The 26318-nt window shown below is 31.1% G+C and overlaps 2 protein-coding genes across 5 annotated transcripts in view; one reads left to right on the top strand and one right to left on the bottom strand.

Annotated features, from left to right (window-relative positions):
- Window positions 1-16486, top strand: part of LOC144839116 (serine/threonine-protein kinase 33-like) — a 241960-nt gene extending 225474 nt beyond the window's left edge. The window contains exon 12 of the transcript XR_013611733.1: window positions 16477-16486. The gene's annotated coding sequence lies outside the window, so the exon portion shown is untranslated. The remainder of the gene's footprint in view (window positions 1-16476) is intronic.
- Window positions 1-26318, bottom strand: part of LOC144839070 (oxysterols receptor LXR-alpha-like) — a 79275-nt gene that overhangs the window by 3302 nt on the left and 49655 nt on the right. For 2 of the 4 annotated variants that reach the window (XM_078694421.1, XM_078694422.1), the window contains 6 exons: window positions 5740-6018; window positions 4801-4941; window positions 4028-4245; window positions 2750-2800; window positions 1302-1508; window positions 882-1107 (listed from right to left, as the gene is read on the bottom strand). In XM_078694421.1, the coding sequence (XP_078550547.1) occupies window positions 882-1107; window positions 1302-1508; window positions 2750-2800; window positions 4028-4245; window positions 4801-4941; window positions 5740-6018 (1122 nt within the window). Of the gene's footprint in view, window positions 1-881; window positions 1108-1301; window positions 1509-2749; window positions 2801-4027; window positions 4246-4800; window positions 4942-5739; window positions 6019-17242; window positions 17376-26318 lie in introns of those variants that run through there. The other 2 variants (XM_078694423.1, XM_078694424.1) reach the window with 2 other exon arrangements.

The raw sequence follows: 26318 nt of genomic DNA, 5'->3' as shown, positions 1-26318 counted from the left end.
CATATTCAGTATAAACTACCTACCAGAAGAGAGAATAGCAACTGCCATTAACAGAACATATTCAGTATAAACTACCTACCAGAAGAGAGTACTATAGCAACTGCCATTAACAGAACATATTCAGTATAAACTACCTACCAGAAGAGAGTACTATAGCAACTGCCATTAACAGAACATATTCAGTATAAACTACCTGCCAGAAGAGAGTATAGCAACTGCCATTAACAGAACATATTCCGTATAAACTACCTACCAGAAGAGAGTATTGTAGCAACTGCCATTAACAGTACATTTTCTGTATAAACTATCTACCACAAGAGAGTACTGTAGCAACTGCCATTAACAGAAAATATTCAGTATAAACTACCTACCAGAAGAGAGTATAGCAACTGTCATTAACAGAACATATTCTGTATAAACTACCTACCAGAAGAGAGTATAGCAACTGCCATTAACAGAACATATTCAGTATAAACTACCTACCAGAAGAGAGAATAGCAACTGCCATTAATTAACAGAACATATTCAGTATAAACTACCTACCAGAAGAGAGAATAGCAACTGTCATTAACAGAACATATTCTGTATAAACTACCTACCAAAAGAGAGTATAGCAACTGCCATTAACAGAACATATTCTGTATAAACTACCTACCAGAAGAGAGAATAGCAACTGCCATTAATTAACAGAACATTTTCAGTATAAACTACCTACCAGAAGAGAGAATAGCATCTGCAATAACAGAACATATTTTGTATAAACTACCAGAAGAGAGTACTGTAGCAACTGCCATTAACAGAACATATCTTTTATAAACTACCAGAAGAGAGTACAATGTAGCAACTGCCATTAACAGAACATATTCTGTAAAACTACCTACCAGAAGAGAGTATAGCAACTGCCATTAACAGGACATATTCAGTATAATCCAAATCCAACTCGGACATCCCTTTTGCAAAATCAAACATAGGATCAACAAGATCTCCAATTCCGCCATCATGAAGCTGCTTTCGTGTGTAAGGCTGTTCATTACCAAACATAATAGCATCATTCTCCGAATCGTACCTTAAAGCAGTACGCAGCAGCATAATTTCAATAGCAGAGCCCTATTGTAAAAAACAAAAGAAACATTGAGATAAAATCAGTCATAGGTCACCTTTAATTACTACTAGGGTCAGGACAGGTTTGAATAAATTGTTATATATTGCAGAGGCTCCTCGAGATTAAGGCTGTGTCTTGTGAGGAGCCTCTGGGTGAAATAGTGAATTAAAAAAAATAATTAACAAATATACAAACAAACCTTTAAAAGGACTATCTGGTCTTCACGACTGAGTTCCAAAAATCCTGGTATCTTTTTACTAAACTCTACGATCAGCTGAATGGTGAGTATAGTAAGCTCCGTAATATGTGCAAAACGGCATTGAAGTGCTTCTCCATCCACTTTTTGTAAATTGGGAAGAGCTGACGGGAGAGGAGTATTATTTTGTTGTTGACTTTCAAGCCAAGGCTGAGAAAAAAAAATGGATTATTTAATAACACAGCAAGTACAAAAGCTGTACATAAAGCCTCTTTATGTACGTTGTACATAACTTTTATTTCTATGTAAAATATGGTAAAATGAAATTTTTCTTTACAAAAAAATTGTGTGTTCTTAGAATTCTATGAATTCTATGGTTGTAATTTTCTGGGAATCGTATACCGTAACCTTTCAGATATTATGTATTTACATTGGATTGGAAGATCCTTTAATCCCAACTATAGAATGGTATTGTTACTATTCAAACTCAAACCTGTAAAAAGACATTAATGTACTATTGCTTGCAGCAAAGAAATCTCAAAAGATGCTTGAATCCATGGTAATATGAAATTGATGCACACACATGCAGAGGATGATGTCAAAGGTCATAGGTTAAATGTGAAAGCATTCTTATTACTGAATCAAAGTGGATACATTTATGATTTTAAGTATGTTGATAGGAATTATTATAAGGTATAAACAAAGCTTTTTTGTTGCTATTAAAATGATTAAACAATATCACACACATATTGGTGTCCTTCAGTGTCCCAGTGTCAAGCACATTTTTGGAGGATTTAGTATAAAATGGTTAATTTGCATTTCACTTTGTACAACATTCATGTTGAAAACCACTTTGGAAATATACCCACCAATCCACAAATCCATCTCTTTCATAATATTCTAATATTTATTATGGTCTAATCTAAATAAATGTATGTGATATTCATCTCTCTTGCTGTAATATTTAAGTGGATATGCACCCACTCGACCACTCGTCTTTGATAGAATCAGTAAAGCATTCGCACGCACACAGTAAATTCAACTTGTAACCTCTGAGCATTAATGATTCAGGTTGTTACATAATAACACATGATGGGATGAAATGATATTTGTTATAAATGGCAAACATTCCTATTAATATCATGTTAATTTATGTGTTCTGTACTATATAGTTATTTTAGTGTTAAACAATACATACATAATTATGCATAAATCATGATATAGTTTCATTCCATTGTTGTGCATGGATTAAAATAATTACAAAAGAAAAACATAATATGTAAATGAGCGAGATTCTATAAATGTTAAGGTAACAGGCAAAATGGGTCATGCATGAAAAAAAAAGATTTACTCACCATGATATACCACCAACAGAGGGCGGTAAAAAAAATCAACATGCCATAAAAAAGCACATGCATACAAATTATGATATTAATATTCATGAACCTCACCTCGGTTGAACCTTGTAATTTCCCTTTCCAGCTATTGGTCTCTAACCATGGCTGATTGACAAAACAAAGAGTAAGTTGAAGCAAAAGTGCCACAGACACAAACGAAGGAAAAAAGACACAAAAAACAAAGGAAACAGAAAGTGTGACATAAATATTTCTAAGTGATTTTTGTATTTACCAAAGAAACTACAGTTTGTAAGAAAACATATAAATTTATATTGCAAAAAAGTAAACCTGTGTAGGTAGAGTGTAAAGCTGTGATTTGATCATTAAAAATAAGAAAAAATAATAAGCAAAAATTAAAGTAAAGGCTATTGGTATTTTCACTCAGTAATTTATTCATATTCAAAATAAAATACTATTTATTTAGTTCGCTGTTTTCATTTATGTTTAGTTATCTTTATAAATTGTGTTAAATTTGTAAAAATAATTTCTAATAAATTTCATATTTTTTATGAATAAAAAAAAATTGAATTAAGGGAAGTGTACATAAACAAGAAATACATTTTGATGAAGTTCTTTCTAAGTCTCAGTAGATTTTTATAAAAAGTAATTCTTAGTATAATACACAACAAACATCTACCATCAACTAACTATAATTATTTATTAATATATTTTATAATATATAAAATATTATTTATATAAACTAGTTTGGCGTAAACTTTATGTAAATGAACACGCATTATTTAATAATTAGTTATAGTAGGTGTATACTGTATTGTGTAAAAAGGAATAATATAAAGCCAAGCATAGCATCAATATTGATAAGAATAAATAGACACCACCACCACTACTGTCCACCAATACATATAAAGCGTAAACTACTAGACAATTACTGAAATTACTAGACTAAAAATTACAAATAGCTTTAGAATAAACATTTTACAATTTTAATTGATATAATATAACCACAATCAATAAGGTTATTATTATAATTTAATTCAAAATGGCATAAGTTTTATTTCAAATCTGGAGGATTGAAATAAATTGCAATAGAATAAATATTGTTACCAATATTTGAAAATCGCAAAATTTTAAATGGATCTATTTTTAGAAAAGTTTTTTAATTTTTGTTTATAAACTTAGAATTTTATAATATTAGACAATAAGAACAATAAAGTAAAAACAAATAAAGAATAAATTTGTTAGATTAGAACAATTTAATACATAAGATTACCATTAAATCATACCTTGTGCAACTGATCATATACCACCAATACAAATACATTTATCAGGGGGAGGGGGATATGTTTAAGGAAGAGCTACAAATTTACTCACTGTAACTTTATGCAAGTCCTCCGGTCCTGGAATTTCTAACTCTTTGTGTGAATTCACCAACGTTTCTATTATCAGTTGTTGATCGTCAGATAGTTGAAAGATGGTGGCGCTAATGTCTTCGCCACTCTGCTGCGGAGATGGTAGGTCAAAGGATTGTTGCTGTTTTTTAAGCATTTTTCGTTGTCGTTTTGATTTACATTGCTCTTCTGTTAATAAACCTGAAATATAAACAAATTTATATAGTATTCAATTGCTATAAATGTGGAAAAAAATCCTCTAGGTATTACTGTATCATGGACAATTTAAAAAAAAAATGTCATCACGTATATATAACGCCTACCCTATAATATTTTTATTTATTTTAATTTTATTTATTCGTATGTTGGCTCGGGAGTTGCAAAATCAGGAAACCCACTGTCGCCTGAAGGATGTGTGGCTCACTAACGAGTGACTTCTTCAGTCAAAGACTGTTCTCCCAGAGAGCCCAGCTATGTGACAGTGGCATGTGCGTATGTACTAGTACACCAGGGTAACCCCCTACTCATCTAAAAAAAATGTACTACGTTCTTTAAAGTGCACATGAGCCAGATGTATGAATATTATATGAATAAAATGACTATAGAGCAAGCGCATCTGTAAGCATTTAAAATATCTTCTTCATATCTGTGTTTACAAATCTAAATGCTATATTCAAAACACTATCACTTAATTATGTAAAGAACCGTTGTAGCATTTCCTGTCACTAACCAATGCCGAGGGCATGCTATACTCACATTCTGCTAACATCCCTACGTCGCGACACTTTCGTAAACGACATTCTTGACATTTCCGTCTCATATACATATCCATCTCGCAATTGCCTCCTCTTGTGCATTTATAAACTGCATTTTTTGTGATACTTCTTCGGAAAAAACCTAGATTAAAAACACACCTTTTGATTAAATATAAAGTTTTACAAAAAACTTGTTTCCAAATCGAACATAAATTTAAGAATAAGAATATATTCAAATACAATCCATGTACATACCAAATGAATTAAATAAAATCATAAATCATATTGCAAAATATACTAAAATTAAAAATTTATTTTATTTTACTGTAACACTTTATGTGGCCAATCCAGAATAAAATACATTGTTTGCTATTTTGGTTAATGTAAAAGACAACTTGGATATAAGATAAATTTATGCATCTCCAAGGTATTATAACATACTCAGACTCACTTTTAACCTTTATGTCTATAATTTTCAGAAACATACACATGAATGTAACATCACAACATATGTGTGATAACATTTCTAAAGTTTAGTGTAAACAATTTCTTTGCTTCGTTCGGCTTCTTGCACCGATAAACAATGAACCCCTAAAATGAGGACAACTTTATATCTACGGTTGTTGCTCAAGAAAATGGTTAAAACATTCATTAAGGCTTAAATGTTGTGAACAAGCTAGGAACATATTTTGAGTGGTAAATAATTGTAGACCAGTAAAGAAAACATAAGAATAGGAAATGGGTGTAGAATGGATTGAAAAAGTGAGAAAGATGGAATAAAAAGTAATTTGTGAGGAAAGAGGGAGTAGAAATGAGAGGAGATTCAGAGAGGTGGTGAAGTATAGTAAATGTCACATACTAAAATAGTTTTAAATTCTCAAATGTTGTCACAATCATACTTGTACAGAAACATACAAAAAACATTAATGATATATAGTACCTTTACATCCCTCACAGCTTAGAGCATTATAATGGAACCCAGATGCGCGATCACCACAGACTAAACATAACTCTAGGTCCATACGTGGTGCCGGCCCCTTCCGCCTTTTAGCTATCGTCTGTCCATCCATCATCGGGGATGTTTGTGAGGTAGAAGAAGGGGAAACTTGAGATGCAGGGATTATTCCCCCTGACCTCATATCCCCGTGGTGGGGATATGAGGAAAACGTTTCGTAACCCCCATCTGGAGGCTCTTTTTTCACCTGTTGCGTCAAAGGATCTGTAAAATATAAATTTTATAAAGGTGTTTAGATTATTAATATCATTTTGCAAAAATGTATCATGCTTCAATTCATATTTTAATCATATTTCTATATATATTGTTTTGTAATAGGGGGTTTCTACTCGTATAAGCTATTCTTCCGAGATTCCCCATTTCCATTCTTTTTTTTTGTCTTTGTACTTTGCTATACTTACTTACTGTATGTTTATGATTGTGTATGATGAATGGAAATAAAGAAAGAGGGAAACTATACACCGGAAAGATTTATTATTATTATATAAAAAAATTAGTTTACTTTTAGTTAAACATTTGATTATTATTATTATATTTATATTATTGCAATACTGATGGGTAATATTATATCCCATGCTCAAATAGAAACATTTGCATGAAGATTTGGGCTAAAAATTAAAAATTAGATTTAATAGTTTAAATATTTCTGTGAACTTTATATAAAGAAACTATACTGTATGAAATGACAATATTTATGAAGTGCAGATTATTAAGAAATTTTATACAAAATGGTATTATACAGTTGCTATAAGAAATAAACCATTTTTTTGGAAATGAAATAATAAAAATATATAAACAGTACGAGACGTGCAAGAAATAACGCAAACATGTTTGCAAATAAGCCTCACGTGGTAATTTGTATTTGCTTTTTAATATAATATGTTGTAATTTGTATATAAAGCCATATATTTTTTTAATAAACATCATAAAAGTAATGATTTATGTCCAGTAATAATCCATCTTACATTTTCAATGCCATTTACATATTAACCAACAAATTCATTATTAAAATATTACCCACAATTCCAACATATAGAACACACAGTTTGTGATGATCCATAACACTGTAAACGTTACATGACCTCTTGAGTTGACCTCAGGGGAAGAATAAATACTTAATCACTGTTTCTGTTGCATGGGAATAGGTGAACACAAGACAGTATTGTAGGGCAGTATTATCTATTGCCATGTTATAACACATTCATACTGAACTAAAATATAATACTATGATCTTTGAACTCCTGATGGAAACTGACAAAAGTTGATAAAAACATCATTCATTTTCATGTTTTGGAAATAATACTGAACATAACAATGTCTGTTCATGTTGCAATAACAAATCTACTAAATTTTTCATGTAAAAGTTCTTAATTTTTTTGTTTTAACATTAAGTTATTTTAAGTGGATAAAAAAACAAGATGTTAACCAACATATAGGGCTGTGAGTATTTAGGTATTTTACTGATTTTATCCAGAAATTAAAACCCCAGAGATGCCAAAATCAAGATATTTCCCCAAAATATATGATGGTAAGTGAGTATTTTACTGATTTTATCATGAAATTAAAACCCCAGAGATGCCTCAGTATAAAATAAACGCAATAGTGTGCAGAGTACTATGGTGACGAAACTTGAAATCCATAAATTAACTCCATATATGAGGCCTGGCTCTTTGGCAATCTTTATAAATCAATAAATTAATCCCATATATATGAGGCCTGGCTCTTAAATTCCAAAAACTTTGGATAAATCACTTATGAAGTTATGCCTCTGACAGGAAGCTGGAATATTCAGCTTGTATATCTGGTTGCAATTGACATGAGCATTAAGGTACCCTAGATAGGATATGTGCTGTAAAACCCACTTTCTTTACCTCATGAGTTCAAGGTTGAAGACATGAGAGCCAGTTTTAACAAAATATTCTATATAACTGTACTGCAGTTCTTAATGTTTAATATATAATATGTTATAGGGAATCCGTTATACCAGACTATTCTATAGGGTATCAACTTTACATTCTAAAAACTATATAATTTTTAGAAAAATGTATATTCTATACATAACGGACATAAAGTTGTTCTATCACGGAGATACATCGGTACTCCCTGGTCCCAAACAAAATGATTCACTGTACACTATTCAAAATATTGAGGTATCGGCTGCTCCCACTTCACTGATAACTGATACACTGTGGGTGTCATGGATTTCCATTTATATTTATTAACTGTAGTGGTAGGTTTTACCAAACATAATTTTGCCAGAACAGTCAGATCACACAAGATCTGCAACCAGCTGACCAAGTAATTTTGCCACAAATATCAAAACTTTGATAAATCATATCAAGTATACTATTAATTTCATATACAAATACGAATTTTGATTGTTGCGTAATTACATTGTAATGAGATTGAGATTATACAGTGTTGCATTATTTCTCTTAAGTTGTTATACGTTCATGGTGTTTCCACAACTTTAGTATTCAAATGACATAAAACAGGATACAAGATGAGGTAAACAGTATTAATTATGTTTAAAGTATCTACCAAAGATCCATCTACTAATCACTAAACACAGCATGCTCAAATATCAACAAACAGTATCCTTTTTAATGTTCTAATTATTCTTACATGCAGATAGAAAATGATTTATATTCAATGTTTAGTCTACATTCTACTGTATATGCACACAATACATTTCAGTTAAACTATAAATAACACCACGCAAATTTATGCAAGCACATTTCCAATGTCTAGGGTGTTTCTAAGTCTCTGAAGTATGCCTAATGGAATTGGTATAAAAAGAAAAATGGTTACCACCAACTGCAGACAACATTCTGCACCAATAAAATTCTTAAACACCGGTCCACTCACATTTAGATGCCCAACTCTGAAAACTCGGTAACATACTGGCTTTCAACATAGTTGTATCTCCTCAAAAAAAAATCTATTACCCTTGTCTGTTTGGTACCAACAATCACAAGCCTCGATGGGTTTTATATACCCCTTGTTGGTTTATAAAAAAAAGTATGCCAACTGTCTAGAATACCCTAAGGACCTTGTAACTGATTCTTCATAAACAACATCAGGAAAATCTATCTATTATGCAAATGATGTGATCACTAACTTGGCTAAAAGATTGGATCTGATTGGTTCAGAGGGACAGAACAGGTTCTACATTACTGTAACATTCATTATTCCTATGGTGGTAAGCTATTCTTATCATTGCTAGTGTAGTAACATACAGGTTCACATACTTACAGCTACTAATACTAGTATATACTAGGCTACTAATTTTGATCAAGTAGATATATCAGAGATCGGTTATTGTAACTTTACAAGAACATAAATTGATTGAAAGATTTAGACAATGATTATGTCTTAAACTTTACTTGAACTTTAATGTATTCATGTATTAGCTACAAAATAATGTTTATTGTTCAATACAATAGAAAATATAACACTTTCTAATGTAATTATTAATCAACAAAATTATTATTTTTTAATTGTAATAAAAAGAAATTAAGTTATAAACAAACAAATCAAATGTATGTCACATTCGGCCATAACCCATCATCAGGGCTTGTTAGCAGGGAGGTGAAAAAATAATATTAATTAATTAAAATATCCCTGATATACTGTGATTTTTATCTATTTACAATTAAAATATATTTTGTTTAATTTCTCTCCATTCAGTTTGCACATTAGGTTAAGTTAAAATGGATCAACTGTAATTCTGGTAAATATAGATCGATTATACATTCCGCGATCAATTGTATAAATTCCATCGAAATGAAACTTAAATACTGGACATCAACTATTATTATAAAACATGCTGCATGATTCACATAGAGTATTAAACTATTATCCAACATGCTGTCTGATGTATGGTAAATTCAATCCATCTCGATAAATCAATTAGTACAAACAGTGTCATCTCACCACCTGATTAGGGTGCTTCACTGTGATGGTAGCGATAGCTCACTACCCGATTAATTCACTCCGTGGAGAGGACAGCGAACAACGAAATGGGATGTCCCATGCCTTCTATAGGATCAACACTTATTTGTGCAGTAACAACATGTGTTTGGAGATTTCATTAATTTGTTGTGTTGTGAATCAGCAGGTTTTGAACGCTGCCACTGTGTTGTCAGCTGTCTCGGTTATCTTGATTAATCATTCCCATCATGCTCTAGGAGCCAGACAGCAATCTTTAACAAACTTATTTTTTAATCATCTTATTTTCGGATTGTTTTCTCTACTAGAGTCATGAGTTATTACAGTATTAATGTCGAACATTCGTAGAAAGAGATGAAGAAAGTTTTTTTTCCTCTTTTTTTTCCATCAAACATTATAAATAAAATATGTTGACAATATTTTTGTTAAGAAAATATTGTTTTTGAAATATATGCCTGAACATTTTTATTCTATCGATTACAGTCATCTAGTTATACACGATCTCCTTCAGGTAACACATTTTTCCAGATGGAACCAATGATTTTTAAGTGGTTTGCTTAGCATATTAATTACTTACTACATAGACAATTATACAATGATTATAAAAAGCCATTACCAGTTTTAATAATTATTAAATTAAACCAGTTTAATTACACGCAGATGACTGGAATAAGAACAGATAATCAATACATTTATCATCTAATGTTTTCGTCTCAACATGGGCAGAGGTGGTGCTGTTATCTTAGCCTTCTTGCGGTCTACTTTTTTGACCCGGTTCACAGCACTTTCGATTAATAAATTGCTGCGTCGATAACACACGGGCCTCAATTTCATTACGATTTTCTACCTGAATGATTTCTTTAGACGATTCAGATTGATAACGTCGAGAGAATCTAATAAGTACTATTGGTGAGTATTTTAATTCCTCTGGTGGCTACAGTGTGGTGATAAGTTCACTGGTAAGGCAGCTGGTTTGAAACATTGGTTAAAATCACATCATTCCACTGCAGCCTAGCATTGTCAACATCAAACCTATGCTAATCCATTGGGAATATTGTTAGTATATCGATTTATTCTCTTATAAATAGACACATAATAGAGAAGCAAACGTAAAATATGTTTTGATTTCAATATAAAAATAATATTTGGAATACTAATTAGCTTGATAAAATTAATCATTTACCACTGAAGATCCAACTATTTCATAACATTCGACAAATTAGCAAATACAATACTTTTGGGAAAAGCGCTGTAGGTTTTGGGAAAGTTTTCCATACATTTTACATAATATTTGGATATTATCCATAATTCTACATTTAGCTAGAAAACTCTAACTACAGCCAACTATATGTAAGATTGAGAGTAAACTTAACCACTAAATACCCTTGGCCTAGGTGGCATGATAATTAACAAAAGTGCTCGTCTAGACGCGATTTCATCTAAATATGTGTGGGAGGGGGAACATTAAAGGGGCAGGGGTACATTCAAGGAACAGAGGAACAAAGAAGCTGTGACAATGTGGGTATACTTGTACTTGGACTGGACCTTTAAGATACTAGGATAAAGCCTGAATAAAAGAGTATAAAAGCCAACATTGAATAATCTCTTACAAGACAAACATTTGTACCCAACGTTCCAATACAAAATACAGTACAGATAAATCTCAAATACTATCATAATAGTACAAAAATATCCAAGAATTATTTTAATCAAATTCCTTGATAACGCTCGTACAGGATTAACAGACAGTCTGGTAATCGGATCGAATCGCGTATAACCAGATTAAAGTACCGTCCGCTTTTTCAATTACGACATACCCGCAGATTCATGATATTACAGGAAGAGGTACACCTTACATTGATACATCGTAATCAAATTAGTACAATCGCAATGAAAAATGTTACATCAATTAATAGAATGTCATAAATGCACAGACACGAGGTCATCAAATATATGTCCTTGTACTTTACTCAGGAAAAATAAGTTTAGGAAAAAATAAGAAAAATGTTATATAAAAATACTAAAAAAAAAAATAAATTGAAAATACGATAGCGAGTGGCGAGATGAATAAAATGAAATATTGAAATTAATGAATAAACAAATGAATAGACGAATGAATGTATGGAGTACATAATTTAGAATGTTTGAACAAATGCATACAATATGAAATTTTGATTGTTCTATTCTGATAACTGATTTCAACACAATGTATTTAAATGAAAACCAACTTTACTTAACTATTAAACTAAACTGGTATACAAATTTCATCACATTATTTTAAAAAGAATAGAAAATAATACTAATTGTAACCAGCAGATCATTATGTACATAATAACTTGCCATTTGTTTCTGAATGGTTCATGCATCAGGTGTGAGAAATCACACTAAAGTCGCAAGGTAAAATGTGGGGCTGTTTCACTGCATTATTGTGTCTGGGTAATTGAGTATGCGCTACTTGGTAGACCCTGCCTAGCTTTTCTATACCAGTATTATCAATGCATGAATGGGACCTCAAATAGACGTATAGTTCATTGAACGTGATTGGAACATTGTACAGTATTATATAGCAAGTTGAAGAAAAGATATCAACAAACGTGGGGTGCTTATAATAGGAGTGAGTGTGTGCGAGTTTTTTTATACATAGCACTACCTCCTAAAGTAAATATAACTACTGTATGTAATATCAATACTATTAAGCATTGATGATTTGAACACGAAAATGGACTTGGACTGCCCTGGCATCAGCCCATTAATAATATTAGTAATGTATAAGGAATAATCTATGTGGATAATTTATTATTATATAAACAATCATCCATCCATGTGAAACAACCTTAAGCTATATGACTACACTATCAAACTTTATGTGACAAAAAAATGATGATGTCATATCACTACCATATTTTGGTATATCACTACCATATTTGGGCGCATCATACTTTTGTTGTCAAACTAGTTGATAGTGTAGACAGAGCTTAATGTCTTTTTCAATTTATTATAAAAAATGTTTAACAATAAAGTAGAATCATAATGCTTAAAACAAATAATTACATTATAAAATATAAAAAAAAAAATGTTATGTCCATTTACTTAAAAACCAAGTTAAATGGAAATAGCTCTGAACGGACGATTAAGGTAAATCTGTTAATTAAGAATTAATCAATCAATACGCAAATGATGGACGTAGAATGACGCTGTTAAGTAGATTTCTAAGAGGAGACTTGATCATGGTTGATTTAAGATGGATATTATTAGCATTAAAACAGCATCTAAAAAGACAAACAGATTTCAGCTGGATTAGGCCTAGCCTGTTTCAGTAAGGTTGTGGTTTGTTTGACGCAATTATCTTATAAATGTTAAAATGTGTTGTTAAAACATGTGAATTGTTGCATAGATCATGTCATACATGATGTATTTGAAGACAAATTTAACAAACCTGGTTATAAGAGGCGGATAATGAGGCGAGGAGAAAAGATGAGAAAGATTGAAGAAAGTATCTTATGTGCCATATTTTTATGAAAAAGCGTATGGCATTTTGCTAGGCTAAACATTTTTATGAAAAAGCGTATGGCATTTTGCTAGGCTAAACATTTTTATGAAAAAGAGTATGGCATTTTGCTAGTAAAACCTTTTAAGAAAATGCGTATAGCATTTTGTTAGGCTTAACTAAACATGAACCTACATTATTGTCTAAACCTTGTGTAGTAAAGTGATCTTTGTAGGCAGGTATAGGGTAAGCCCAACATCCAAACTAGATTTAGGAATCCAAATTAGTATGGTGGTATCTGCATCTTTTGTATAAATTGACTTTTCACATTAAAATCTTTTGGTTGTATGTATCTTATGGAAATAATGAACAACTAAACAAATATCCTCTGGTACAATCACACCCACCTAGAACACAAAATTGGGCCGTCTTTGGGGGGTGGGACTATTTAACCAGGGAAACCTTGGTTCAGGAAAAAAAATGATCGGTAAGCATTTCTTGTAAAAACTCATATGAACTGGCTAGAGAGAGGCCTACATCCAGACCAAAAGTTAATAATGGGACTATACCTGGGGATATGCCTGTTTGTGAAGTAGGGGGTTTGAAACACGAAGTGGGATTATACCCGAGGATATACAGTAATACATTTGTTAATATTTCTTAATTGAATGGCCAAAATAGACTCATTTGTGAAATTCAACATCTGTAAATGTAATGTTATCCTATTTTGTAGTTTACCAGATGAAGTGTTTCTATGTAAAATAAGAAAGTTATTAATCCAAAAACAGAAAAAAAACTTCAAGAATAACTGGCTTTTTATCAGTATTAATGTTAATCTTAAAGGATTAGTTTATGTAGATTATCCCATCAAAAGAACATCTAAATATAAAACATTAATGATAATAAATTGGTCATCTTAAAGTACAGATATTCAATCAACTTATTTGTGTTTCCGTAGAAAACAACAATTTAAACACCTCGATAAACATGTCGTAATAGAGTATGTGATGTGATACTCAGGCCTAAAACAAAAAAATATTAAAGGCGATTTGGTGCAAGGCCTTGAAGGGTATGACAACATTTTAAACATAGGATTAATAAGTCAAACACCTTAATCGCAGGTTAGCATTAAACGGTTAATAGCGGGTTATAAACAGATCAGGTCAAACTTAGGTTGGGTGACCCTGTTCACCCCTCTTAATACTGTAGTATACATTCATAGTAAGGTGAATATTTCTAAGTTATATTGTATATTATAACTTTATCTACAATCTTTAAACTGTATTTTTTTAACCAATCAGGTGAAATGAGGCATATATACCAGGTCAAATACGTTCTTCCTCCACTTCCTAACAACTTCCTATAGGAATTTTGTTTGTAAAACACAATTTAAATTTGGCCTTTTGGTAATAATCTAAATAAAACTGCTATTGGCAAGTTACTGTTTTTTCCGATTTATACATTTTATTCAATACCTTTTGATATAATTCCCAATTTGTATTCTAACTATGGTATTTCAACAATTATGAAAGAATAACATACACAGAGAGCATGAGGATGAGGGCAGTGTAAAGCTTGCACTATTCCTAATGTGCGTATTTACGAAACTTGGAAGTTTTAGAGACGTCCCCGTAAAAACAAAGTTCATAGAGACGTCCCGGATAACAAGATTCGGAGATGTCCCCGAATAACTTGGTTAATCATTCCATAAAAAAGTTTAAATGAAATGACTGTCCATCTAGTGTGGTTTCAGAAGCCAGACCTGGAAATGTATATCATATATGCCAATCATTTGGGACTTTGTACAGGCCTTTCAGATATCTGAAAGAATGTTATGTGAATTCTATGTGAAATGCCAATCTGGTGGTGCTTTTTATCTTACTAAATTTGAGGATCTTCCGGTCTTGGGTGCTTAAAAATATTTTTATGCATCATTCAGCTACGTAGGCACTTATTTTAACTCCAATTTCTGTAATTTTGTATTCATTCATTCATTCAATCTTTTATTTCGGAACCTCTGGTCCATAGAAAGTAAAAATTACATGAATGAAATAAAATAAACAAGACAAAATACTACTACTCATCTCAGGATGGCATTCCACCTGGAGAGCATCTTCGAATTAACTAAGACGTTGCTTATAATCGTTGAGACTAAAACATTTTCGCTTGCATTTAGTCTACCCATCATTATATATAGCATAAATAGAATATTATTATTATTGCCATTGTTTTTGATATTACAATATTATAAACTCAGTATAAAATTAATGAAATAATTAGCATGAGAAAACAACATACATGGTTTGGAGTTTGGACTTGATGACTATATAGACACTACTACTAGATGTTATCAGTAACTGTAGAATTATAATTTCTATAAACATTTCATCAACAAAAAAAATCACCAAAAAAAATGTGAATCATTGGAAAATAATTCTTCTGCCATTAAAAAGGGAAACAGTGTGGTCAACATTACAAGGTGCTTGCAATTAGATAGGAAACGGTTGCTAAGGGAACAGGGTCGATGCAAGGGTTAAGCCCAAAAGTCCCTTGTAGCAGTTGATGTAGAAACATTGCATTCAAATGAAAAGACGCCAGTTCACAGGAAAATCATAGCAGCTGCTGTAATTTATTCGTGTTTGTTAGAATTGAACTTATAGACCTTTCTGCACTGTACATGCTGGAATGTAACCAAGAGCAGTATAATAAACTGTGTATTTATCATTGAAAAAAAAAGAAGATATTGATATTGTAATGAACAATCCAACAGCCTTACTGATTAAGATTTATTAATGTAATGTTGGACATACATGCCATCATGTCCTTCCATAGTTATATCTCATCACAAGACTTTTATTACCACCATTTAGTTTTCAATGATTACATAATATATGCTGTGATATTAAATTCCAACAATGAAGATGTTTATTTCACAATTAATTTTATACATTCTTTAATTTGAAAAGTAAAAAATATTTTAGAAATACTACAATCAAAAAACAACATCACATATTTTATTTATTGGAGTGTTGGCTTTATGTCATTAAAACCATGACACGATGTCGTGTACTGCACGGTGTTGTGATGAATTCATGACATTAAACAACATACTGTAGTAGAATATATTGAATATACTAAATTATATTATACAAGACTTTCCTAAAATCACAGGGTTTATTGTACTATAAAACAAGATCACTTAGCATTCTATACTGATGACTCAGAATCGTGTGAATGTTCAAAATCAATAAATATTGAATGAAGTGTATGTTCACCGATAATAATGAATATGAATTTTTACAGAAAGCGACATTAAAAGTGTGAAATCAATAAGAAATATTAATCAGAATAAAATATGTTTTGTTATTAGTTTTATTAAATTTAATGAAACATGATTGATGAATATTTTATTCAAATGAGAACATTATTTAATAATTGCTACATTAGCCAATATGGCAAGAAAGTGTACTAATAAATCTACTATTTATATCAAAATGTGAAATTATTAAAATATATTATCATTTAATACGGACAAAAAAATTAAAATAGACTTCCTGTATTAGAAAACATTAAACATTCAAAATAGTAGAGCCTTCAAATGGAAATTTGTTTATGGTTGCTATGTTAAAATAACTGAATGTTTTCATTGAACACAAAATCGAAAGATTCACCTATTAACTACTGGCTCTTCTAGTATCATAAGTAATTATAACATACTATAGTTAAATATAAATGATAAATGTATTGCCAGCATTAGCAATAACATTCACTATAATTGGGCTGGACTGTTGTACAGTAGGATAGTCAATCCTACCTGTTGAAGTGTATAAAGAATAAACACCATAACTAACCTCAACCTGTACTTTGTCAACAAACACAACAACAGGCCTAGCCTAGGCCTAAAGAAACGTTTAGCAATACAATCATACTTATGTTTATATGATTAACCAACAAGAAACAGTTAAAATCAAACAAAAATGCTTAACTTACTCGTAGTAGTTGTGTTCAATGTCTGTCCCATGATAAGTTAATAAAGACAATAGTTGTTGTTTCAAGATGTGCTCGATGTGTGTAGCGTTCAGCCATAGAACTAATACTGCAAAAGGTCACATAAGGGCATTGACACTAACTTGACACTGCCTGATCAGCTAGATACAACTGAGCATAGGCCTCCAAAAGAGGAAGCTAACCAACTAAAAATCTATCGAACATCATGAACCTGGCCAATCACGTTTCCCCTAAGAGGCCAGTTTGGCTGGGAAAGTTTACAAGTTCACCAACTAATAATGTATTAGGGGTAAAATTAAGGTGACATCCTCAGTGATAGTAAAGATAATACTTAGTTGGTTTTTTAGGCACCCCTTTTTCTAGAATAGTACAAACCTGTTTTATATAGATTAAAAATATTAAGTTACTTTATAAGTATATAACTTTGGAGAATATGGAAATATCAAATCAATTCATTTCAACGTAAATGTTTTTATATTTTTACAAATGACAATAAATTTACTTAATTACTTAATTACTTTTTACTTACAATCCTATCTAAATAAAATCTTCAAGTAGCATAACAATACATTAAATGTCAATAAAAAATTATCATTTTAGAGGAAAAACATGATTTTTTACAAAATGAATACTGAAAAGTAGCCAAACATTATACGCAATTTCGAACCCTAAATATTTCTACTTAACATCACAAAATATGGGCCTAAAGAAATGATTTTTACATTAGGTGGGTAGTCATTTTGTGTAGGTGGTAGCTAATGCTCGGCTTGTTTGTATTTAATCCTATAACAATTACTAACGTATGTGCATGGCAATTACAACTATCAATCTTCTTATTATAAAATGATTACTGCATGTAAAACTACCTAGCATATAGTGTATTTATAACAGACTTAAACGGTTAAAAATAGTAACTTACTTTTGTTCGTCAGATTCAAGAACTTTTGTATACCCAGTGGCAGATCCAAGATTTTGGGATATTGGGGAACGCAAAATGCTTACAAATTATTCAAATGTTCAATCTGTATTGTATTAGATTCAGTAATAAATTAAAAAATCATAAACAGTTGCAAATCCTCTAAGAGATAACTGCCATACGCCACAGTGGCGTAATGGCTATGAGCACTCACTGGCTAAACCCAGAGCTGAAGCATTGGAGGGTTAAATCAGGGGCCTTTGAACTATGCGTTACGCCACTGATATGCCATGACATATTCTAACAATAATGATTATTTGTGGAAATGGATTGTGTATTAAAGTTGAATTGTTTGTTTACTAATTTTAACAATAAAATATTAACGGCTTAACACGCCACCCACCCTTATAAGCTTTGGTACCCACACTATCTGTCGCCCTATCAGATATGAACACATTTTAAAATATCCTGAATCAAGTAGTAACTAGTATTGTTAATATGTGCTATGACTGTCATAAAATTAGCAAGACGCATCCATGCATAATATTTATTAATTAGCAACAAAACAATTCAAGTGTCGTATGATACATAGGTTGAATATGAATGGGTTTGCAGACTGATTGGTCTCTCGTTTTTGTCAACTCATAAGCGTCATGTCGAAAATAAACAAACAAAATAATCCAGGTCAATACTCAATCTGATAATAAAGATTATGAACCATTATTATACCAGACCATTATTATATAATATATGATTGAATAAATTAAATGGTGTCCGGGTTATGATCAGCTGTAAAATAACCTACTTCAACATTGCATTGGCAATCAGAAGATAGCAATAGCAAATGGATTTCTTTATTGAGAGACCAATTTATGTTAACTGGACATCAAATAAAATATCAATAAACAATGTCAAGTTGTCAAAGTGTAATTACTGTTGAACTCAAAGGTCATACTAACTGTTACAAATGTGCACTACCTTTTATCAGGAAGAGAAGGGGCTACCTGGTTAATATGCTGGTGAAATGAAAACTAACTAAAGCCCTGTCTACACTATCAAACTTTATGTGACAACAAAATGTGATGTGCCCATATATGGACAAGATGATGTCATATTTGGACATATCACTACCATATTTGGGCACATCACATTTTTTTGGGTCAAACTACTGTAGTTTGTGTAGACAGAGCTTAAGAGTAGTTAATAATTATATATATACATTTTCATTACACAAATGTACTTCAAAATCATGATAAGTAAATTTATTTTTAACAAGGTAAAACACAGCTTTTATAATAGGATATTATTTGCCATTCAACACCCATTTCTACAGCCCCAAAATAACAGATTACCGGTAACCAATTATTGATAGTTATCATTTTGTGGTAGTAGAAATAGATCATTAAAATAAGGAAGAGATATAATTACAATCATGCTTATAGATTGAACAGCGACTGTTTTAAATTATTTCAAACAGTCAGCTAATAAAAACAGTGACACACCAGTCTGCAATGTAGCATTCAAGGAACTACACAGGGGGAATAGTTTAACTGGAAGTTGTTGCATTTCAATGAAAAACTATTTCAATATTAAGCTCTGTTTACACTATCAAATTAGTTTGATGTGTCCAAATATGGTAGTGATATGCCCAAATATGGTAGTGATACGACATCATCATGTCCATATATGGGCACATCATATTGTTTTGTCACATAAAGTTTGATAGTGTAGACAGAGCTTTAGCATCTTTTATCATCATCTCTTTATTATTATTTCCTTTACTGAATTGTACTTCTTTTTTTAAAATCAAATTTAAAAGAAATACAAGCTGCATTCTTCATTTTCATTCTGGTTCTTCCTACATTTATTTTCTGTACTTGAATGATTTTGTTGACTGAAGAAGATTTTATTTGTTATACCTTTCACATTATTGATTGTTCAATCTTTAACTGTTTATACTTTGTACATACTGTCCCACATGTATGTGGGTTTGTTTATATATTCATGAATATTAATGAGATCACTATCCATATTTAGTATGACATGTCTAAAGTCAATATTATTGTGTCAGTTTTATGATTTTATATGACCAGGATGTATAGTCATGTGATCAGAACAGGTACATTATAAATCTGTACTACTTTTAATAGTATAGAAATTCACCCCGCATGTGGTGAAGTTCAACGACCGAGCGGGCATTCACCTCAAACTAATATTAGGCATTCTTACACAGTGTATAGTCACTTTATGCCCCAGTTGTAAATATGATTAAAGTTTTTTAAGTTTCAAAAAAAATGTGAAAGTTTTTAGGATGCATAAAACTGTTATTAGTAACATATGTATTGAGTTAAAAGAATACATCGGTATGCAATTAGTGTTATTTGAGTAATTGAATAAAATTGTTACATAAAATTGAAAACAAATGGAATGATGCTTTAGATAAAAATTGTTTGTTTCTAAAAATTTTTTTTGTAGAAATAGCACAACATTAAAAGTCAATTATATCAACCTAATAATAATATATTTAAATCAAAACTTTGATAATGTACAATATTTATTTATGTATCAATACAAAAATGATAAAATAACCTCACAGCAAAATTTACACAACTATTAAAATATATAGGTCTTCTTTTACTAAGGTCAGAATTTTTTAGGAGCCGATAATTCAATTGTTATTTTTAATTGGCTATTTAGTTATCCGCTTGGTATACCAAGCGGATAACTCCTTGTAATTGTATGAGATCAATATTTTTTTTCTGTATTATTCTTCTTTCCTTCCTTCCTTTTTGTGAGTCGTGTTCCTCTAAAATGTGTAAACATAACATTTCATAACTTTGACAACATATGGGCATTTACGTGAAGTTGTGCACCTCCTATTTTTGAATGACGTCATAGTTGCGCAACGTGACTTATGCGCAATTTTATGAATTTCAATGATTGATCATAGATTAAAAACCAAAAGTCATTTAGTATTGACACTTTGACAAAATTTAAGTCATATCAGGGGCAAACTTTCTACGGATTAAAAATGGCATGTTTGACAAGAAGTTACGCGCGCACGCGCATTTAAAATTTCAAAATGCGCAAAATTAATTTCTAATCAACTTTTTACGCGTTTCTTGTCATTTTGAGCATGTCAAAAATTCCCACGGGCGCGCAATTTTTTATGCGCGCGGTGCGCACATAGCGTTAAAAACATATTTTTTTCTCTTGAATTATATTTTTCAAGCCTTTCCCAGTGATTTTGAAAACAATTTAGACCTTTTCCAGTTTAAATAACGCCATACGAACACGTTGAATTAGACAATTCGTGCGCGTTTTTTATGAAAAAGCTTAAAAAATCGTCAAAATTATGTCTTTTTTTAAACAGTCATAGTTTCTAAAGTAAACCGTTAACCGTTTATTTTTATTACAAAATCTAGAAGTTGATGAGTTGTAGATATCGGATCATGCATCAATAAGGCTAAAAAAACATTGTGACGTCATCGTATGGCCACACGAATGTAAAATATAGGATTTTTGTCTCTTTCGTTATTGCTCATCACATTCAATGGAGCGCATCGCGCTTATCTGTATTCCTTTTTCTCCTACATTTATATATTGTGTAGGTCAATCAACTTTCTTTAGCATGAGATAAAAATATTTTAATTTTTATGACGTCATCATGCCTAAAAATTTTAATTACGTGGGTCATTAATTTCATCTTTACAGTAAATTTTAATCTGTAATAGCTCGTAAGAATAAAATGTGATAATCACGATTAAAACGTTTTCTGGAAGCTATTGGATTGTAGATACGAATTCATGTAAACATTTTGCCAATCGGATGTTGTGACGTCATCATATGGCCAGTTGAATAAAAAAAGTCGTATTTTCATATTTTGCGTAATAGTTCATCACATTTAAAAGGGTGCGCATCTATATTTTACGTATTCAAATTTCTTCTACACGTTAATATGTTGTTCCTGAGATAATTTCCTTCTGAAATTGCTATCTAAGTGTTTCATTTTGATACCGTCGCCATGTTAAAAATTGGAATAAATGGCGGGTCCCGTAATTTCACCTATTCTACACTGTATGTAATATGTATACAGCTTATACTGTTTGCATGTATATACTATATGACACAAAATTCAGCACTAACAGCATGTCATATTCTTCAGTTCTTGTCATAATGCCATAATCTTTATCTGTGTGCAATATTCCAACGTATGACGTGCACGTGGCGTTTGTCGTGGTGCGGATAACTAACTCGTCAAAGTGACGAGTTTCATGTCTAGTTTGTTATTAATATTAAAAATAATTGTGAAATAAATACTAAATGCTTATAAAAGATGAAGAAAAATGTTGTGAAAGTGTTTCATTGGTTTTAATAAACAGTTTCTGTTCTATGGGCCTGTTTCTGCAGAGCAGAAATAATCGATTATTAACCGTTTATTTTTTTAATCGATTATTTTTGGGCAGCAGAAACGGCGCAAAATAAAATAACCGATTAAAAACACTCAATCCATTGCGTGTTTTAATCGATTATTTCTTGTTTTAACCGATTATTGCGGAGCAGTTTTGAGCTGCAACACAAATAGCGATTATTGACCCCACTTTGACCTCTAGAGTATGGCAAACTCATTTCACAAAGCATGCTGTTTATTTGCGCGATCGACGACGATCAGCGATGTGGACCGAATAACAATCAAATGTTAAACATTTGATTTTTATTATTTTGTGGGGGAGAATTATACCGAGAGACTCCAAGATTCTGTGTTACAAGTACACCGTTACATCCCACCAGTCCAGGCTAACGATGTTTTACATGTCCTTTTTTAGGCCTGTTGTCTGTTGACTTGTTTCGGTAGAAATATATAGCCTATAGGCCTAGCAGGCCGAAGGTAGAACCAACGAACGGCGAAACAAACTTTTCTCGCCGACGTGTCTTTATTAATATAACATCATTATTCTGTTGTATGTGGTACGGTAGTACAGTAGGCCTAGATGTTTGTTTTACAAATAATATAGCTTTACGTAAGAGTAATTTTTAATCCTACATGTGAGAGTTTTAGGCAGCGATAGGATGTAAACAAACCAACTCTCATCGGCCTTTCATAACTTGAATGCGCTGTGGGGGAATGATGACGTGATTTTAAAAACCGATTACCTGAATAACCGATTAAAGTCGTAGCAATTTTCAATTGCAACGCGATTATTTTTGTGGTTTGCGGTGACTGGAAAAAATCGATTATTTTGATTTTTTCAGCAGAAACAGATGAGAGGGAGACATGTAAAACATTTATGGTATTTATAAGCATTATAATCAAAATATTTGCACATAATTTCAGCCCATATCTTAAACCCCTATTATAAAAGTGGAATAGACCAACCTTGTCCTTAGCAGTTCATATCCCTAACTACCCTTTACACTAAACATTTCTGACTGGGTAAGCACCATTGTATAAATGGGAAAAGCAAACACCATAATAAAAAGGATTTATTTAGATATTAAAATGAGCAGTATAAAGTAAAATATAAAAAAAAACAATACACATTGCTGCCAATATAAGACCAACAAATTGACATGAAATAAAAATATATAAAGGAACCAGGGGATGGATGTTCCAATGTGGTGTGAACAGAGTTATAAATTATTTCTGAAATGGCTGTTAAGACCACAAATGTCATTAATATAGTTTATACTGTAGATGATTAATATATGATTGATAACATATGGAAGATGGTAATAATTCTACGTATCTAAAATCAAAAATTAATTCACAGATAATTCAATTCACAGAACTGTTAAGACCAACAATCTAGTTCCTTTCGTGCGCTGAAAACCACTTCCGATTTAAAAAGGAAGCAGAGAGATTGGTATACAATAGCCGAAAAAAACGATAACAGTCAACTCAAGGCGACTGAATAAAAACAAACAGAAGAAAACAAAACAGCAAGGCTAATTCTTTGAGGCATAAATGATTCATTCAACAACTATAAATAAATCCTATATACTTAGTATAGTAATAAAAAATTTAAAAACAAGATGTATGAAAGGCTTTTTTTGGAGTCCGTTTTCTTTTATCCGCTCGTTTTTTATATTATCATTAAACATAGGAATTTCAACTAACTATACTTACTCTTTAATATGCTTTTTAAATAACACACAAAACAAAACCTAACGTTCATTTAATCAATGGCATCAATCAACAAAAATAGTTCTTTAAAAACTATGTGGTAAATTATTTGACCATAATGTTTGAGTACTTGAGGTTTAATTACCACATTTTATGTTGTATAAAAACATAACAAATGTACCAAATAGGTGCAATTATAGTAAACACCATAGCAGCTCTATTGATAATGTATTTATAACCTTGACCATGTCTTGACATAATTACAATGCAGTAGACTGCAATACAGAATTTTCAATGAATTTAAATCTTCAGTACATCAATCGCCATAGTAGTAGTATACAGCGTTAAAAACAAAATATTCATTAACTATAAACTATACTATAGTTATATGAATAAATTATTATTATCTAAAAATATATAAAATTGTGGATATGTTTGTCTCCCTCTATAGTATTTATAAGAAATTCCAAATATTATATGAAAAATTATAATTTTCTAAATATAATTAATATACAGCAATATAAAAGATAGTAAATAGAAATTAAAAAAGATAACAACATTATTAGGAAGTTTTATTAACGCAGAACAAACGTTTTATTATGTGAAGGCGCTATTAAACAATAACATCAATGACATTACGATGACCTTGAAAATCTGCACTGTGTAAACACACATTTTGGAATTATATAATGTCTACTGAGAAATAAAACAGAAAATCTAATATTCAGCGACTATATAAACTTGAGGTTATTCAACCATTGACCCAATTTGGATGGATAGAGGTATTCCTATCTTAGGAAGGGGGTGAACGACCAGATTATCAACGACAATGACACTAATCCCTTAGGGGTAGCTGGGTAGATGGCGCCCCAATTTAGTATATCGCTTAAAAGGAAAATATTGACTTAGTTGATAGCGTTTCTATTGACATTGGTTCAAAAACAATTTAAGAACTATTATTTCAAATAAAATTAAGTTAAGGGTTAAACTTATTTTCTCTAAGGATCGGAGTACGGCGATCTAGAAAATTTTATACAATGACTAACTCATAAAATTGAAGCAATATACAATTAAAATAGATGAGAGATTGCAAGTTCGCGTCAGTTACGACATTGGCAGGAGACTGGTAATCCTTATTAGCGCGTTATAGCGCTGCTGCGCAAAGTAAACGACTATGAAAAGCAATCAAAATGTAGATTGCAAGAATGTTCAAGTTTTAGACAGGTCATTTAAAATCATTTGGGAAAAGTTGTTGAGAAAAACAAATTAACTGAATGATTATGACATTTAGTGGTACAGAGTTTTTTTTTTACTACAACGTATTCATTGTGATTGTGAACACTGCACTAAAGTAATATTTCTGTACTTTATTTTTTTTATCATTTAATACCTTTGAATCGGTGGCACTCACAAAATTCAGTGTGGCCCAGAAACAAAACAGAAAATGTTGGAAAAAAAAACAAGAAAACATAATTTACTAAATGAAACTATTTATGAGCAACAAAACAATAATCACTGGAAGTACTTTTTTATAAAATGTATAAAAGACATTTGTTAGAAAGAGGGATAGAATCTCCTCCTAAGATAAACTTAATTTGTTATCATTACACAGTGTCAAAACCAGTTTTATATGCTTTTAAATGTATTTTGTATATTGATAAATAATTTTATGTAGTTAAGTTATTCTGAGGCCCCAGACGTATTATCATATGGTGACTTTGTTGCTGTTGGGGTCCCAGGACATTTTTGACGTTGAATAAATAAATGATATGAAATAATCTAGTTTTCTTAATTCTTCTGTGTGTATTGGTGGAAAAATGTTTATTGCAAGAAAAAGTATACTGCCCTCTTGTGACATGAACATTATTGCAAAGTTTTTTTGACAGATATTTTAAAAATTCAGCAGTTGATTTATCATAATCTTTTACAAAAAATACTTCAAAATTCAAGTTCAAAAACTAAAAAAAAACCTCCCTTACATAAACAAGTCGCAAACATGTAAATGATTCATGACAAAT

This window comes from Antedon bifida, chromosome 1, assembly GCF_963402885.1.
Source record: "Antedon bifida chromosome 1, ecAntBifi1.1, whole genome shotgun sequence".
NCBI classification, from domain to species: Eukaryota; Metazoa; Echinodermata; class Crinoidea; order Comatulida; family Antedonidae; genus Antedon; species Antedon bifida.
Note: the sequence above shows the minus strand (reverse complement) of the source record. Positions and strands in the feature narration are given on the sequence as shown.